This window comes from Oncorhynchus mykiss, chromosome 17, assembly GCF_013265735.2.
Source record: "Oncorhynchus mykiss isolate Arlee chromosome 17, USDA_OmykA_1.1, whole genome shotgun sequence".
NCBI classification, from domain to species: Eukaryota; Metazoa; Chordata; class Actinopteri; order Salmoniformes; family Salmonidae; genus Oncorhynchus; species Oncorhynchus mykiss.
This window is the reverse complement of record NC_048581.1, coordinates 49,487,973-49,506,658: the sequence shown is the minus strand read 5'-3', so window position 1 is coordinate 49,506,658 and position 18,686 is coordinate 49,487,973. Positions and strand designations below refer to the sequence as shown.

At 48.2% G+C, this 18,686-nt stretch overlaps 1 protein-coding gene across 5 annotated transcripts in view; it reads right to left on the bottom strand.

The window, feature by feature from the left end:
• Positions 1–18,686, bottom strand: part of cacna1da (calcium channel, voltage-dependent, L type, alpha 1D subunit, a) — a 115,585-nt gene that overhangs the window by 87,842 nt on the left and 9,057 nt on the right. For all 5 annotated transcript variants that reach the window (XM_036948171.1, XM_036948173.1, XM_036948175.1 and 2 more), the window contains exons 2-3: positions 18,087–18,504; positions 16,404–16,509 (exon numbers count right to left, since the gene is read on the bottom strand). In XM_036948171.1, coding sequence (XP_036804066.1) covers positions 16,404–16,509; positions 18,087–18,355 — 375 coding nt within the window. In that variant the 5' untranslated portion in view covers positions 18,356–18,504. The remainder of the gene's footprint in view (positions 1–16,403; positions 16,510–18,086; positions 18,505–18,686) is intronic.

Here is an 18,686-nt window from a genome sequence, read left to right as displayed (position 1 = left end):
CGAGGAGGTATGGACATGGGAGGACGAATTAGACGGTAAAGGACCTTGGGCTCAGCCAGGAGAGTATCGCCGCCCCAAGGAAGAACGGGAGGCGGCGAAAGCGGAGAGGCGCTGGTATGAGGAGGCAGCGCGGCGTCGTGGATGGAAGCCCGGGAGTCAGCCCCAAAAATTTATTGGGGGGGGCTAACAGGGAGTATGGCTACGCCAGGTAGGAGACCTGAGCCAACTTCCTGTGGTTACCGGTGGGCTAGAGAGACCGGGCAGGCACCGTGTTATGCTGTGGAGCGCACGGTGTCCCCAGTGCGGGTGCACAGCCCGGTGCGGTACATTCCAGCTCCGCGTATCGGCCGGGCTAGAGTGGGCATCGAGCCAAGTGCCATGAAGCCGGCTCTACGCATCTGGTCTCCAGTGCGTCTCCTTGGGCCGGCTTACATGGCACCAGCCTTGCGCACGGTGTCCCCGGTTCGCCTGCATAGCCCAGTGCGGGCTATTCCACCTCGCCGCACTGGCAGGGCGACCGGGACCATTCAACCGGGTAAGGTTGGGCAGGCTCGGTGCTCAAGAGCTCCAGTGCGCCTGCACGGCCCGGTCTATCCGTCACCACCTCCACACCCCAGCCCTCCGGTGGCAGCTCCCCGTACCAGGCTGTCTCTCCGGCCCATCCGTCCAGAGCCTTCCTCCTCTCCAGCGCTGCCGGAGTCTCCCGCCTCTCCGGCGCTACCAGAGCCTTCCTCCTCTCCAGCGCTGCCGGAGTCTCCCGTCTGTCCGGCGCCTCTGCCGGAGTCTCCCGTCTGTCCGGCGCCTCTGCCGGAGTCTCCCGTCTGTCCGGCGCCTCTGCCGGAGCCTCCCGCCTGTCCGGCGCCTCTGCCGGAGCCTCCCGCCTGTCCGGCGCCTCTGCCGGAGCCTCCCGCCTGTCCGGCGCCTCTGCCGGAGCCTCCCGCCTGTCCGGCGCCTCTGCCGGAGCCTCCCGCCTGTCCGGCGCCTCCGCCGGAGCCTCCCGCCTGTCCGGCGCCTCCGCCGGAGCCTCCCGCCTGTCCGGCGCCTCCGCCGGAGCCTCCCGCCTGTCCGGCGCCTCCGCCGGAGCCTCGCTCCGGCGCCTCCGCCGGAGCCTCCCGCCTGTCCGGCGCCTCTGCCGGAGCCTCCCGCCTGTCCGGCGCCTCTGCCGGAGCTTCCCGTCTGCCCGGCGCCATCGGAGCTTCCCGTCTGCCCAACGCTGCCAGCGCCGCCCGTCTGCCCAGTGCCGCCAGCGCCGCCCGTCTGCCCAGCGCCGCCAGCGCCGCCCGTCTGCCCAGCGCCGCCAGCGCCGCCCGTCTGCCAGGGGCCGCCAATGCCGCCCGTCTGCCAGGGGCCGCCAGTGCCGCCCGTCAGCCAGGGGCCGCCAGTGCCGCCAGTCAGCCCAGCGCCAGCGCCGCCAGTCAACCAGGGGCCGCCAGTGCCGCCAGTCAGCCAGGGGCCGCCAGTCAGCCAGGGGCCGCCAGTGCCGCCAGTCAGCCAGGGGCCGCTAGAGCCCCTCCGCCCGGAGCAGCTGTCCCTCTGTCCCGAGCAGCTGTCCCTCTGTCCCGAGCAGCTGTCCCTCTGTCCCGAGCTGTCTCTTAGGAGGGTCACCTATCTAGGGACGCTAAGGAGGTGGACAAAGACTATTATGGAGTGGGGTCCACGTCCAGCGCCAGAGCCGCCTCCGCGGATAGATGCCCCCCCAGACCCTCCCCTATAGGTTCAGGTTTTGCGGCCGGAGTCCGCACCTTGGGGGGGGGGGTACTGTCACACCCTGACCATAGTTTACTTTGTATATTTCTATGTTGTGGTTGGTCAGGGTGTGATCTGAGTGGGCATTCTATGTTTCATGTCTAGTTTGTCTAGTTCTATGTTCGGCCTGATATGGTTCTCAATCAGAGGCAGGTGTTCGTCATTGTCTCTGATTGGGAACCATATTTAGGTAGCCTGGGTTTCACTGTGTGTTTGTGGGTGATTGTTCCTGTTTTTGTGTTTGCACCAGACAGGGCTGTTTTGAGTTCTCACGTTTCTTGTTTTTTCGTTAGTTTGTTCATGTATAGTGTCGTCAATAAATTACAATGAACAACCACCACGCTGCGCTTTGGTCCGCCTCTACTTCACAAGAAGAGAATCGTTACACTTGTTTTGATGAGTCATGGAAATAAAAGTGCTAAAAACAAATTGCCTCCCTATTTAAAGAGAAGATGGAGAACAAACGATGAAGGACAAATACTGGAGTTTTGGTGCAGGTACAGCCACCTAGTGCAAAAATGATATTGCGATATTGTCAACACGACACGATATACGCTACCGTTTGGGGTCACTTCGAAATGTCCTGGTTTTTGAAAGAAAAGCATGTTTTTTGATCCATTAAAAAAACATCAAATTGATCAGAAATACCGTGTAGACATTGTTAATGTTGTAAGGGGCAGGCAATAGGAGGGGGCTGAACCTTGTCCTGGTCCACCTGAGGCTGCAGCTGGGGCAGGCAATAGGAGGGGGCTGAACCTTGTCCTGGTCCACCTGAGGCTGCAGCTGGGGCAGGCAATAGGAGGGGGCTGAACCTTGTCCTGGTCCACCTGAGGCTGCAGCTGGGGCAGGCAATAGGAGGGGGCTGAACCTTGTCCTGGTCCACCTGAGGCTGCAGCTGGGGCAGGCAATAGGAGGGGGCTGAACCTTGTCCTGGTCCACCTGAGGCTGCAGCTGGGGCAGGCAATAGGAGGGGGCTGAACCTTGTCCTGGTCCACCTGAGGCTGCAGCTGGGGCAGGCAATAGGAGGGGGCTGAACCTTGTCCTGGTCCACCTGAGGCTGCAGCTGGGGCAGGCAATAGGAGGGGGCTGAACCTTGTCCTGGTCCACCTGAGGCTGCAGCTGGGGCAGGCAATAGGAGGGGGCTGAACCTTGTCCTGGTCCACCTGAGGCTGCAGCTGGGGCAGGCAATAGGAGGGGGCTGAACCTTGTCCTGGTCCACCTGAGGCTGCAGCTGGGGCAGGCAAGAGGAGGAGAAACAAATACTATGTGCTGCACAGGTGATAAATACATCTGCAAAGTCCATGCACACACACTTGCATACTGTCCTGCTAATTTGAGTTGATTGATTGATGTTCCTCACGTTTCTGGTTTTGTATCTATTCTTATTTTATTCTTATGTTGTTGTTGTTTATACACCTTGTGGGTGGGGGCAATGGTTAAAAAAATGGGAGAAGACTAGTATTTTGTATTTCTAATGCCTCTTTTGGGGAAAGTAATCATTTTCCTCATTGTACAGTATATAAGAATATATTCCCAAAAATGTTCAAGACCGTTTCCCTTCAATGAAATGCATTCAAAACTACTTTCTGCACATTTCTGTTACTTTCTTAGGCTATACAAGTGCTATCTCTTGCTAAAGAAATGTATGTTTACACCTATGCAGTACCTTTAGCAATACTAATAATAAACCTCTACTTTAGTAAAGGACACAGTTATGACAGGTGTGTTGTAATGAAAACGAGTGGTGTCCACTGATTAAATGCAGTCTTTCTGCATTGCGAAGAGGGAAACCCCAGATGTTCACAAAGTTTGTGATGAATGAGAGGTTGTTTCTTCATGCAAAATAGATTTGATTTTTGATTTTCTTTCAAAAACAAGGGCATTTCTAAGTGACCCCAAACGGTAGTGTATATTGTCAAAAATAAAAGTAACTTTTTCCCCCCCATCACTTTTTAACTTTTTAACTTTAACCCCCCCCCCATCCCCCCCCCATCACTAATGCTAACCCAATCTGTTATACAGTACCTTACAAGGGAGGAAGTATCTACCAATAGACATAATGCTACATAATGCTACATAATGCTACATTGATGTGTTTTTATTATTACTGTTATGCATCCTCTCACTGGGTTCATACAATGATAGAAAGAACCAAGGGTATATTGAGGTTTTACTATTAGTTCATTGTTTCTCACTATTTCTCACCATCTTCCAGCCAGTCAGCCAGTCAGACAGTCAGTCACTCAGCAAGGCCTGTGTAGCCGAGGTGATTCAGGCCAGAGTAGCCAAAGTCATTTTAATGAGAGTTCCAGAGCTCATTAGCTTGATCATCAAAGCTCTGAATGATCTGTTTAATTGTGTGATCGTGATGTGCAGCCCCCCTAACCATGGAATGGGCCCATGCATAACTGGCTTACTGACTCTCTGCGTCCTAAACGGTACCCTATTCCCTATGGGCCCTGGTGAAAAGTAGTACACTATGTAGAGAAAAGTGTGCCATTTGGGATGCAACCACTGACTGCAAAATGCGAGAAAAAATGTTTTAATCTTCCGGATGAATCCATTATCCAAATACTGCAGCGTGTGAATAGATACTTGGCAAACGTGCTGCTGACGTGGTTCAAGGACACACAGTATAATTCAGACATACGTGTTCAGAGCACTGTGCTTACATTCTCTCTCTCTCTCTCTCTCTCTCTCTCTCTCTCTCTCTCTCTCTCTCTCTCTCTCTCTCTCTCTCTCTCTCTCTCACACACACACACACACACACAGGCTCACAACAACAAAAAACACACACTCACACAAAGACACTTTGCACTTCCACACACAGATGCAGTTAAGCCATAGAGATGTATAGAGGACTCTAGTGCCCGAAATCCTGTTTTAACATGGGCCACTCCATTGAGGACTTTCACAATTTTGAAGTTGTCAACTGGGGACTTCCTATGGGTTACGTATGGATCACATAATTCCATTCAGGTCATCAGGAGGAATTAGCTAATTAATTATACTTGTGAGCAAACATTCCATAACTGCAGGTAGCAGTAAATCACCAACCTTGGCTTTATACCTGTTCAAACAACACACTCCAGGTGGCAGTATGGATCTTTTCAGTTTGTTTACCAACTCATAGAAGTGGTAGAAGAAGAAAATGGACTACTTCAAAATGGAGATGGCCTTGCCCGTGCGCTCACAGAAGCCATAATGGGACAGATAAAACATTGCGATCTATAAATCGATGTGGCTTTTTCCCACTAGTCTTTTCACCAATAACATTTGATTATTTTCACAGCTCTTTTTCAGAGCTGATCTGATTGGTCAAAACACCAATTAGTGAAACAAATATCAGAATTTGGCTGCCTATGTAAACGCAGCCTTTGAGTTAAACCGACACACACATGTTGGCACAAAGTGAGTCATCTGTGGGGAGGCCTACTAGTTGAAAGACAGAAGAGGAAAGATGAGAATGGGGGATGGGCTGGGCACACTGCTCCAAAACGGAGAGGCACGAGGGAGAGACGTTTCGAACGAGGGATGTGCATGCATTTGTGTGTGTGTGTGTGCGTGTGCGTGTGCGCGTGTGTGTATTAACGCCTGAGCACCAGATCACCTGAGGAAAAGTCACGGCAGTGTGACGATGGCAGAAACCTTATACATTGTTGCTCCCATGGCCCAGTGCACTTTGAGATGCTCTCTTTGCAAAGAAGAGGAATCAGATACCATCCTGATCATCAGACACTCAACATATTCTCACTATCAGTCTTGTACTAGTCTACAGATCAGGTCTTCCTTGCCCATGTGACCGTTTGCTATTGGGATCCAAAAGACAAAACTGATCCTAAGTAAGAACACCTACTCTGAGACACTTGATACACCATAATTATAAAACACACTTTCTCATAGTCGTTAAATTACCTGTTTCATTCATTCATTTGTTCAGTAATTCATCATTTGATTCCTTCAACTAGTCATTAGGGTTATTGCAGGAGCCTACCTATACGATAGATGATACAGATCCCTGAATTGCCATTCGAATCCTGGGGATAAATAGGCACAGTGTGTCCTTCTAGACCAGACAGGCTGGATGGGCATGTATTGTCTATCAATGGCCTGCTATACCACCTACACATAAAAACGTGCGCACGCACGGGCACACACGTTAGGGATAACGAGCAGGGGGTGTCCTTGCGTGAGTCACAAATGAGCAGCTTGTTAAGTGACTAAACACACACTTCTGCCATCCTCTCCACTGGAGTCCAGAGACACTGCTGCCGGGCCAGCCACAGTTACAGCCACAGTTAGAGCCACAGTTACAGCCACTGTCGCACGCATGCACACATGCAAGCATGCACACGTACATACAAGTACACGCGCAAGTATACAAACACACAAACACACATGCACAAGCAAACCAGGGTTTCCGTTAGGAACATGGTCGGCAGCATTTTAATTTACCGGAGATTTAAGGTATTTACCAGACCCACATGCATTGGGTGCGTACCCTGATTAGGGCGTCCAGCCACGGCGCTCAGAATGACAGAAATCACATTTAGATGATGGTTATTCATCTCAACAGATCACGCAACTCGAGGACGCAACGGCGTGCGTCCTTCTTACCGAATCCCGATCACACAATTTGAAGATGTTAGAGTAACAGTCCTTGTTTACTGTTCCTCCGCCAATAAGACGAGTAACAAACAGCACAATCACTAGCCTATGTCAATCTACTATCCTCCATAGTAGAAAAGTTGGCATATTCTATTGGTCAGTTTTTCGTTCTGGGCGAGAAAGAAATAGCCTATTCCAAACTGACTCTGGGACAGCTACAAAACACATACAATCAGTAGGCGTAGGCTACACCCCCCCCCCCCAAAAAAAATGTAAAAGCTAGAGGCTCATGCAAACAATCAGAACGTTTAGCTTAAAATGTTGCTAAACTATTATTTCTTCACATTATAAGCAAAGCACACAAGGCAGTATTTTTTGTTCCATAATACAATTAGCAGGAAAACACTGTCAAAAGTGCACCGCACATGCGACAGAGATGGAAATGTCTGTAAGGAATTTCGAAAGAGGGGAGATAGAGATGCAACAACTAGTGTAACAGTATAGCTTCCGTCCCTCTCCTGGGCTCGAACCAGGGACCCTCTGCACACATCAACAACAGCCACCCTCGAAGCATCGGTACCCATTCCACCACAAAAGCCACGGCCCTTGCAGAGCAAGGGGAACTACTACATCAAGGTCTCAGAGCGAGTGACGTCGCCAATTGAAACGCTATTAGCGCGCACCACCGCTAACTAGCTAGCCATTTCACATCGGTTACACTAGCATGGGTTGCTAATATCTGACTCGTTTCAGGAAACTAGGAGTATGTCGCACGTCACTCCTTCACAGGGGAGGCATTTGAACTTAAACATTTATTTTTCATTAAAAAAACATTTTCTTTGTCAGAAATGCCTTCTCGAACATGTGAACTTTCATGTGCCTTAATAATAAAGTGTATGACATCTGTAAATACGAATATAATTGTTAAATTACAAGCCTAGTTGGTTTAGCCATGGAAGAAGTGTGGAACCTTCATTCTTTAAAAGTAACTTTCTCACCATTTTAGATAAGCATGCTCCGTTCAAAAAATGCAGAACTAAGAACAGATAAAGCCCTTGGTTCACTCCAGACCTGACTGCCCTCGACCAGCACAAAAACATCCTGTGGCGGACTGCAATAGCATAGAATAGTCCCCGCGATATGCAACTGTTCAGGGAAGTCAGGAACCAATACACACAGTCAGTCAGGAAAGCAAAGGCCAGCTTCTTCAGGCAGAAATTTGCATCCTGTAGCTCTAACTCCAAAAGGTTCTGGGACACTGTAAAGTCCATGGAGAACAAGAGCACCTCCTCCCAGCTGTCCACTGCACTGAGGCTAGGTAACACGGTCACCACCGATAAATCCATGATTATCGAAAACTTCAACAAGCATTTCTCAACGGCTGGCCATGCCTTCCTCCTGGCTACTCCAACCTCGGCCAACAGCCCAGCCCAGCCCCCCCACCCCCCCCCCCCTCCCCCCAGCTACTCGAGAGAACTTGTTCTCAACTAGCCTACCTGGTTAAATAAAGGTGAAATTAATTTTTTAAAAAAACAGAAACACAGACACGCATATCCCTTTGACAGGACACACAGCCATGTGAAAAAAAGCACGTGTGTTTCTGCTCTAGCAGTTCGCCTCATTATTACTACTTTTACTACTTTTGATTTGATTTGATTTGTACCACCTGTGGTCCCCCTAATTCACAATACAACTATGGTCAATTCAGCCTCATTTAGTTCAACTGCTGTCATTTCAGACTATTTGTACAACGACTGTACCGTCATTTCAGGTCATTTCAGTTTCCACAAGTCAGTGTCTCTCCATCCCCGGTGGGTGTGGTGCATTAAAATGAGTAGTATTCGCAAACAACAGCAATACAGACACACACACTAAAATGATAGCAGCCAGGACTCTTCCGCGTGCATGTTGCCCTGTGAAGGTTGAAACATGAATCATATTCACAGTGAAAAGGTCATTGTTTCCCGGGGTACTTTCCGCTCAGCTACCTTCAGCGGGAGGAGCTGCTTGCCGGGAGCGCCAAGTCATACAGAGAGCAGTCACAAATGACCTTAAAACCGGAAGGAGGTTTTAGACAGGTGGGGGTGGAGAGGACAGACAGACAGTGGCGTGCAGGGAGAGAGGACACTCTCTCAGACTGTGCGTGACTGTTCCTCCCTAAGGTGTGCAATAGAGCCTTTCCAGGTGATCATTTCAGAGCAGTCATTCCAAACTGTGTGTCAAGGACGTCATCAGGAAGGAGCTATAGAGGAGAGGGATGACAGGAGAGATGAGGAGTGCCGAGGATACAGAGGAGAAGAGGAAGAGGAAGAGGAAGAAGAGAATATAGGGTTGGGCCGATAAATGAATAAATCAATTGTCGTGACATTTGACATTGACGATATATCGTGAAGTGCAATATGATAAATCATCATGTGCAACACGATACTCCATTTAGAACTTTTCAAATCAAAACTCTGCCTTTACTAGGCTGTATCAATATGTTGAAAATGAAGAGAAGGGCTTACAAAGAAACAGGGACTAAGTTGAGGAAGAAAGGAGTTGAAGCACTCAACAAAAAAAAGGCAGAGATTTATTTTAGCTCACTTTAATCCATTAGACAGGACGAGAACAGGCGACTGACGTTTTCCTCAGAGTGACCTGACTATTGCACTGTTGGATTCTAACTTCTAACTTGAAATATCCTTATTCATGTTACCATATTAGAACTGAATGTATGGAAATTTACTGAGCGAGAAAGGGAAGTGCAGAAAATGTACATTCTGTCAGAACACGTTATTGTTAAATCTTGTGTATCCTACGGAGAGGAGAAGGTATACAGTCTGGTTTCAGTCACAGGTAAGGTAGGACAGCCGTGGGTTAGTGAGGAGTGAGCATTGTGGGGTGAGGTCATGTCAGATGAAGTGGCCACTTGAGTTCCTGCCCAGCAACAGGAGGAGAATGTCCAGACGTGCAAAGAGGAGACTCAGCATAGACGGAGGGTATACATTTATGTGATTGTGTTAATGTCTTTGTCATTTCAGTTGTTTGACCCAGTGGGTGAATAAACTTAGTCATCCGTTTGAGTTTTTACTCTGTTTGTCAGAACCTAACAACACTTAGCTCCTATGTATAGCCTAGTGGCCATTTGAGACACAATAATGTAAGATAATAATAATAATAATAATGGTATAGCACAAATTAGTAGTAAATCATCCTTGAGCTGTTTCGACAACTTGATTGGAGTCCACTTGCGGCACACACCTGTCTATATAAGGTACCAAAGTTGACTCCCCGATAGGATTGTGTCGAGGCACAGATCTGGGGAAGTGTACCAAAACATTTCTGTAGCATTGAAGGTCCCCAAGATCACAGTGGCCTCCATAATTCTTAAATGGAAGAAGTTTAGAACCACCAAGACTATTCCTACTGTAGAGCTGGCTGCCTGGCCAAACTTGGCAATCGGGGGAGAAGGGATTTGGTCAGGGAGGTGACCAAGAACTCAATGGTCACTCTGACAGAGCTCCAGAGTTCTTCTGTGGAGATGGGAGAACCTTCCAGAAAGACAACGATCTCTACAGCACTCCGCCAATCAGGCCTTCATGGTAGAGTAGCCAGACGGAAGCCACTCCTCAGTAAAAGGCACATGACAGCCCGCTTGGAGTTTGCACCTAAAGGACTCTCAGACCATGAGAATCAAGATCTTCTGGTCTGATGAAACCAAGATTGAACTCTTTGGCCTGAATGCCAAGCGTCACGTCTAGAGGAAACCTGGCACCATCCCTACGGTGAAGCATAGTGGTGGCAGCATCATTCTGTGGGATGTTTTTCAGCGGCAGGGACTGGAAAACCTGCTCCAGAGCGCTCAGGACCTCAGACTGGGGTGAAGGTTCACCTTCCAACAGGACAATGACCCTAAGCACACAGCCAAGACAATGCAGGAGTGGCTTCAGGAAAAGTCTCTGAATGTCCATGAGTGGCCCAGCCAGAGTTGAACCCGATCGAACATCTCTGGAGAGACCTGAAAATAGCTGTGCAGCGACACTCCCCATCCTACCTGAAAGAGCTTAAGAGGATCTGCAGAGAAGAATGGGAGAAACTATCCAAATACAGGTGTTCCAAGCTTGCTGCGTCATACCCAAGAAGACTTGAGGCTGTAATCGCTGTCAAATATGCTTCAACAAATTACTGAGTAAAGGGTCTGAATATTTATGTAAATGTGATATTTCTGGGGGGTTTTCACAGCGGTTTAGATGGTACAATGATTATCTATAATTGCTTGTTTTGTCACATAAACTGAAATTAGACAAACTATTACAATTTTCGCAACCAAATGACGGAGCGTTTTCTGCATAATGCATCTTTAACGATTACCCATAACAGGATGCAGCCACCACTATGCTTGAAAATATGGAGAGTGGTACTCAGTAATGTGTTGTGTTGGATTTGCCCCAAACATAACAATTTGTATTCAGGACAAAAAGTGAATTGCTTTGGCAGATTTTTTGCAGTTTTACTTAAGTGCCTTGTTGCAAACAGGATGCATGGTTTGGAATATTTTTGTGGAGTGTCAATAATGTTGTTGATCCATCCTCAGTTTTCTCCTATCACAGCAATTAAACTCTGTAACTGTTTTAATGTCACCATTGGCCTCATGGTGAAATTCCTAAGCGGTTTCCTTCCTCTCTGGCAACTGAGTTAGGAAGGGCGCCTGTATCTTTGTAGTGATTGGGTCTATTAATACACCATCCAAAGTGTAATTAATAACTTCACCATGCTCAAAAGGGATATTCAATGTCTGCTTTTTTAATTTTTACTAATCTACCAATAGGTGCCCTTCTTTGCAAGGCATTGCAAAACCTCCCTAATATTTTGGTTGAATCTGTGTTTGAAATTCACTGCTCAAAAGAGGGGCCTTACAGATAATTGTATGTGTGGGGTACAGAGGTGAGGTAGTCATATAAAAATCATATTAAACACCATTTTTGCACACAGAGATAATTCCACTTTGACATCATAGGGTATTGTGTGTAGGTCAGTGACAACAAATCTAAATGTAATAGATTTTAAATGCAGGCTTTAACACAACAAAATGTGGAAAAAGTCAAGGGGTGTGAATACTTTCTGAAGGCACTGTATGTAGCAGATCTCTGTATGTGTTAGGAACGACAGATATAGGGAAGGCAATCAAAATGTGAAAGAATCCAGGTGAGTCGCATGAACGCTGATGCGCGTAATGATGGTGACAGGTGTGCATAATGAAGGGCATCCTGGTGTCCTCGAGGGCCAGAGAGGGGAAGCGGGAGCAGGCGTGACAATACCTCCCCTCTAGGGGCGCCACCCAGTGTCCCACCTGGGCGAGCCTGACGGGCCGGCCGAGGAATGGACGCCGGACTGACCGGCTGAGGCGTAGAAGCCCGACACGCAAGGCTGAGGCGTGGGAGCCCGACGAGCCGGCTGAGGCGTGGGAGCCCGACGAGCCGGTTGAGGCATGGGAGCCTGATGTGCCAGCTTAGGCATGACGTGGGATGGGAGCCCGAGCTGAGGGAAGGAAACCTCGCGAGACAGGTAAGGCGTGGAAGCCTGATGAACCAGCCGGCCGAGGCATGGGCGCCGGACTGACTGGCTGAGGCGTAGAAGCCCATCGCGCAAGGCAGAGGTGTGGGAGCCTGACGAGCCGGCTGAGGGAAGGAAACCTCTTGAGCCAGCTAAGGCGTGGAAGCCCGACGAGCCAGCTGAGGGAAGGAAACCTCTTGAGCCAGCTAAGGCGTGGAAGCCAGACGAACCAGCTGAGGCACCCCCGGTTCCATCGGCGGCGGCACAATGACCCGACGTCACCAACAAAACAAAAAACAAAAAGCTCCCTGATGCTTCGTTTAGTGTTGTCAGCATTCTGTAAGGAACGACGCTGGAGACGAGAAGCAGGTACAGGAAGTGAACTTTTAATAACCAACGAACAGGAACAAAATACGGACAGCATCTGGACAGGGGAAACGGAAAAGGCAATAATGCTGACACGGGGATGAAACAGAAAAAACAGACAGATATTAGGGAAGGCAATCAAAATGTGAAGGTGTCCAGGTGAGTCCAATGAGCACTGATGCGCGTAATGATGGTGAAAGGTGTGCGTAATGAAGGGCATCCTGGCACCCTCGAGCGCCAGAGAGGGGAAGCGGGTGCAGGCGTGACAGTAAAGACCCTAAAACCTTGGGTATAAATATTAGTTCAGAACAATGGCTTAATTGTTTGAGGTTTCCACTCGTTAATCATTCATCCCTAAGAAATTGCAAAAAATGACTGAGTGAAGGAAACGTGACTGTTAATTGTCAAACTGCTATTTATGGAATGAAACTCCTGCTTCAGTTTTACTCCACATTGAATCACAGCCAGAGGATGTGTACATTACTGGCATATTGTTGTTTTGCTTCTTTCATTTGTTGCTCATATGGCACTTGTTTGTTGCATGAGAAATATAAGGAAAGCTAGTACTGCCACCAGTACAGGCGTTGTGAAAAACACAAGGCTCGTTGTCAATGAATTGCGTGGTTTCTGTTGTCGGCTTCTGATGATGCGCACGATTCACGAGTGATGTCCCATTCCTTAGACATATTTATCTCTACCACTAGTTGCTCTGTCTTGGAGGGCCGGCGTTGGGAAACAGCCTTAGCCTCTAAGTAAGATCCTGAGTTTGAACGGTACCGCTATCTCTCTCTTTCCCTTCCCCCAGGTTACACTGAGTCTGTCACTGAATCTAATCTGCATGGCATTAGCACCTCGTGATAGGATGATAGGAGCCAGGGGACTCGCCCGGTTGTCCCTCCCTGACAGCCAGGCCTTCCACCCCGACCCTGCTCCGTTCCCCTGCCATCATGGTTCTCCCATCATCAGCCCCAGCCAGCCAGCCAGCTCACCTATGGGCCTGCAGTGCAGTATTGTGTGTGTGTGTGCGCGTGTCTGTGGTGTGTGTGTGTGTGTGTGTTTGTGTGTGTGTGTGTGCGTGCGTGCGTGTGTGTGTTTGTGAGAGAGAGCGATGTGCTCTGGAGTTCTCATCCCTCATCCCCTGCTGGCTGCCATATTCAACCAAGTCAGCATTTCTACGCTCTCCCATTCCTCCTCCTGAGACCTCTCTGTGTGTATTGTAGTTAGTACAGTACATTTGCTGCACCAGCCCTAAATCAACCTCCTACAGTATACCCACTGCAATTGGAAAGAGCAGAACTGCACAACTCACCTAAAAACTAAGATTGACTGAAGTTTGGCACAAACACTCAAGGGTCAGTTTATTAGGCACACCAGCCCGTTCCTGAAAATGGTTTGCTCCTACAGACAGTGAGTCACATGGTCCTGGCTTGCTATATAAAGCAGACAGGCATCAAGGCATTCAGTTACTGTTCAATTGAATGTTAGAATGGGCAAAACGAGTGACCTAAGAGACTTTGAGCACGGTATGACCGTCGGTGCCAGACGCGCCAGTATCTCAGGGTGTGGATCTGTCCATCAGCCTAGCCTAGCCTAGCCGTTCCTCGTTAGCTGCCATATAAATACATCCCCATGAACCCCCTCGCACTTCCATAGCACCACCCCACAGTTTAACGGCAACACTGTTGCCGTGGAGTGAATTCATAGCCACTCTCTCTAGAGACTTGTATTGATGTTGAATCATCATCCCAGCATATGGACATAACAGAAGGTGTGCCTACGTACCTAGGCTATATCCAGCGTACTTTCCACAGAGTCGACTTTTAACTCCAGGGCCACACATACTTTATACATGGCTCTGGATAATTCCCTCGAAACTACAGAATCAGACCCCCTGTTACATTTAATCTCCCTATTTATCCAAAGATACTTACAGTGGTGCTACATACATTTTATATGGGTGGACCCAGCTGGAATTGAACCCACGAGCCTGGTGTTAAAGGCACCATGCTCTACGAACCGAGCCATGCAGGACCATGTTTTGGCCTCATACTCACACTGGTTTATGAACATTTCAATCCCCTCACTAAGCCCACGCTCTTTCGGTGAACACCAAGCGAGCCCATAGATTACACAATACTTTAGCACAGACTGTACTGTCCCAGAAAACCTACTTTCCTCCTCCTATGCACCACCGTGCAAACAAATACCCCTGGGGTCACCCTCCTGGAGGTCACACGGGCAAGCATTACACCACACTTCTCCTCTCAAGTAGTAGGTCACATCGTAGTATCTTACAGTAGAACGTCTTCGTTCAACCGTAGCATAATGGCAGGAACACCGTGCATGCGTGTATATGTATGTGACCAATGCAATTTGATTTCTATAAGCCCCATGCATCTTTTAGAGCAGAAGGTGGGTTGAGGGTTACAAAACAGGACGGCTTCTAGCTCTCTATCGCTCTCACACCATCCTGCTCTCAGACATTGATGAAACACTAAGCTCTCCAGCTAAATTCTGGTCACGTAAGAATCCAAATGTCTGTTGTCTCTCCAGCGGACTGTGCAGGCACACACTCTCAGCTGTAGGAGCCCTGCTATGAACACCACGTCACCCACAATGCATCAGTCTACACAGACACACTGCCGAGACTCGCGTGCGCACAGGGGGAGCACAGAGAGATGACGATTTCTACAAATAAAAACATAACGAAATTCTGGTGCACTGCAGGAACGATATGACATGATGAAGTACAAATGTGAAAGAGCATGGATGGTCTTCTACCTAACCAACGCCTGGACTCATAGTCACCGTGGTTACACAAGAACAATCTTTAAACAGTAGATAGCACACACATCTACACATCCCCAGCACACACACACACACACACACACACACACACACACACACACACACACACACACACACACACACACACACACACACACACACACCAAGACATTTACATGTAATACACATTAAAAACGTATGTCCATTGAACAGCAAGACGTGTCCCATTTAGTGCCTTTAAACACTCGTCATGACAACTGCTTGAGTTCCTGCACCTCTTATACAATATTGTTTGAAAAGTATTGTGGAGTTCCTACACCTAAATATAAACAGTACTGGCACCCGACATGAGTACCGGCACCTATTTCAGTCCAAGTCAAGCACCGTCAACCATACACAATTGTAATAACACTGCAGGGTAAAGCATAATAACCTGACAACAGAGGGTGCCCATTGTTCAACAGCACCTCCACAGAGACTTCAATGACACCACAAGTCACCTGCACCATGAATGCTGTCACTGCCAGAGCACACAGCAGCAAACCCAAGGAGTGATTCACAGTACAAGGTGAAAACAGCCGAGGCTCAGGGTGAAGTGACCCTTGGCTACAGATCTAGGATCATCTTACCATCCCCCAATCCTAAGCTTAACCATTAGTGGGGGGATGCAAAACTGACCCAAGATCAGCATCTAGGGGCAACTTCACCCTTTACCTCTTGTGGTTATCACACAAGTCAGAGTTATACTTAAACTAAACCTTTAATAGTGAGAGCTTTGCAATAGTGATGGCTTGTCGACGAATCGCCGTCTCTTTGATGATTAGTTGAGAGCCCCGAGACAAAAGTACAAAGGTATTTTATAGCCAAGATACACCCCTTCAACCTACACGACGAACAACAGATAGATAGAATGGGTCACAATGTTAAGATTTGTATGAAAGATACCTATAATACATAGCACACAGTATCTGCAGTGTCAACAGTTTTCATTGTATCACCAGTGTCTGGCCCTCCGACTCCAAACTGGAGCCATCTCTCCCTGGTACTGTATAGAACAGAAACATTAACTCATGCTCTGGAATGCTCTTTAGGTTTTATCACCCAAAAGACATCCTAAATCTCCTGTCAGTGTTATCTCCCAGAGGCCCATCCTCAGCAGAACACACACACACACACAATAGTTAAGAATACCCTATTCTGTTGAATAAAACAACCATGATGCAATAAAAGTACTGTAACATAATCTTGAAATTGTGCAACCATACTCTCCAGAGCACAACAGGGGGTCAAAGGTAATGCAAGGGGGTCCGGAGGTCATGGGGTTCATTTGAGTCAGGAGTAATGCTGACGTATGTACTCACCAGGTCATGGTTGGTGGAGTTGGAGTCATCCTGAGGGAAGGGGATGTACACAGCTAAGGCCATACAGTTGGCAAAAATAGCTATTAATATAAAGATATCAAATGGCCTGGAAGACAAGGTTAAGGGAAAATCATCGAAGCGGGGGATCACATGAATATATTCACCGTGTCAACATTTGACTATTTCCTGTTCAAACTACTAATCATCAAACACGGACAGAGTTCAAGCCAAAGACATCGGAAGTTGCGAGAGTCAGAAAAAAGTCATAATGACATTCAAAATGCAACTTGGCAATTCAGGGCCAATCTAAATAACATGAGATAATGTGTAGAGTTATCACAGTGTTCTGATGACTGTGTCTTCTGGAGCAGCAGAGTCCCAGCAGAGGCTCACGCAGCTGTGTCGTGTCACTGAGTCACCCTCGCCCCACCAGTATTTTAAGATTTGGGACATGGTGACTTTCACTGCGCCTTAGGAGGCAGCAAAAAACAACTTTTTTTTCACCTCCAGTTGACTATTCTCTCGCATGCACCGCTGAAAAAACACAAAGTCTAGAATGATTCACACATCGCTGGCTATAGCTGTCAAATAATCTGTCTTTCCCTGCAGTAGGCTACCTACGCTAGAATGAACTGATTAAAAGTAAACGTTGACTTGCTGTTTCACTTTCATATTCTTGTGTTGGGTAGTGAGTCACACTCTGCAGTGAGATTAACATAAAGGGGTGTCTCTTGTCTAGTTGTACTGGACTGTGAGGGGAAATGGAGATGGGATACAGCCACTGCACATGGCTAAGCTAAAGCTAGTCAGCTAAAGCTAGAGTCAGCTAAAGCTAGAGTCAGCTAAAGCTTGAGTCAGCTAAAGCTTGTCAGCTAAACCTAGAGTCAGCTAAAGCTAGTCAGCTAAAGCTAGAGTCAGCTAAAGCTAGAGTCAGCTAAAGCTTGTCAGCTAAAGCTAGAGTCAGCTAAAGCTAGTCAGCTAAAGCTAGAGTCAGCTAAAGCTTGAGTCAGCTAAAGCTTGTCAGCTAAACCTAGAGTCAGCTAAAGCTAGTCAGCTTAAGCTAGAGTCAGCTAAACCTAGAGTCAGCTAAAGCTAGAGTTAGCTAAAGCTAGTCAGCTAAAGCTAGAGTCAGCTAAAGCTTGAGTCAGCTAAAGCTTGTCAGCTAAACCTAGAGTCAGCTAAAGCTAGTCAGCTTAAGCTAGAGTCAGCTAAACCTAGAGTCAGCTAAAGCTTGAGTCAGCTAAAGCTTGTCAGCTAAACCTAGAGTCAGCTAAAGCTAGTCAGCTTAAGCTAGAGTCAGATAAACCTAGAGTCAGCTAAAGCTAGTCAGCTAAAGCTAGAGTCAGCTAAAGCTGGTCAGCTAAAGCTAGAGTCAGCTAAAGCTAGGCATTGGCTAGGTGCAACCCAAGATTTAGCCAACTGTACGGTTCAGACAAAGGTAAATCATGAATTGGTGCATGGGCGGCAATCCACCTGATGGCCCTGAATGGACCCTAACTGAGCCCGTGATGGTTCTTCTCATGCACTGACCTACACATCACACACACACTGCAACACACACTAAAGTACAAGGTATAGATTATCAACATCCAGGGTCACACAGACACACACACACACACACACACACACACACACACACACACACACACACACACACACACTCTGGTCCGTTGTGAAGGATACTTCCACTCTACCAGGCTGATGCAGGCTCTTCGTATGGGATTGTTGAGTTTGAGGCAGAACAGGGCCCTGGCTGGCCTGGTATTGGCGTTGCTCCCCTGCTTCTTGCTTTTGGCGTACTGCGCCCGCTTCTTCTGTGCCAATGCGCCCACCGGGACAGTCGGCACCGGGATCGGGGCAGCCGGAGGGGCGGCTACCGGACTGGGCACCGGCGGGGCAACTGGGGTTGCAGCCGGGGCAGCAGGGGCGTTGGCTGGCCCGTTGGCACTCATGATGTGGGCGTGGCTCTGTGGGGCGTGTCCAGCAGCATGGATCTGCCAGGAGAGAGGGCGGGGCTAAATGAGGGGCACAGGGCGGTCTGACCAATGGGCTGGCACGTCACCAGAGGGAGGGACTCTGGTGCTGCTGGCATAATTTGCCTCTGTGAAAGAGAGTACAGGAGAGAGAATGGTTACCAATCCATATGTTTATATAGAAAACTGATCCTTGATCATCACTACTAAAATCATCAGTAGAAGGTTACTGTGGTGACTTTATCACATGGAAACTGGTAAAGGTAAACAAATAAGCAATTAGCGCTGATAGTTTCCAATTTAGCACCAC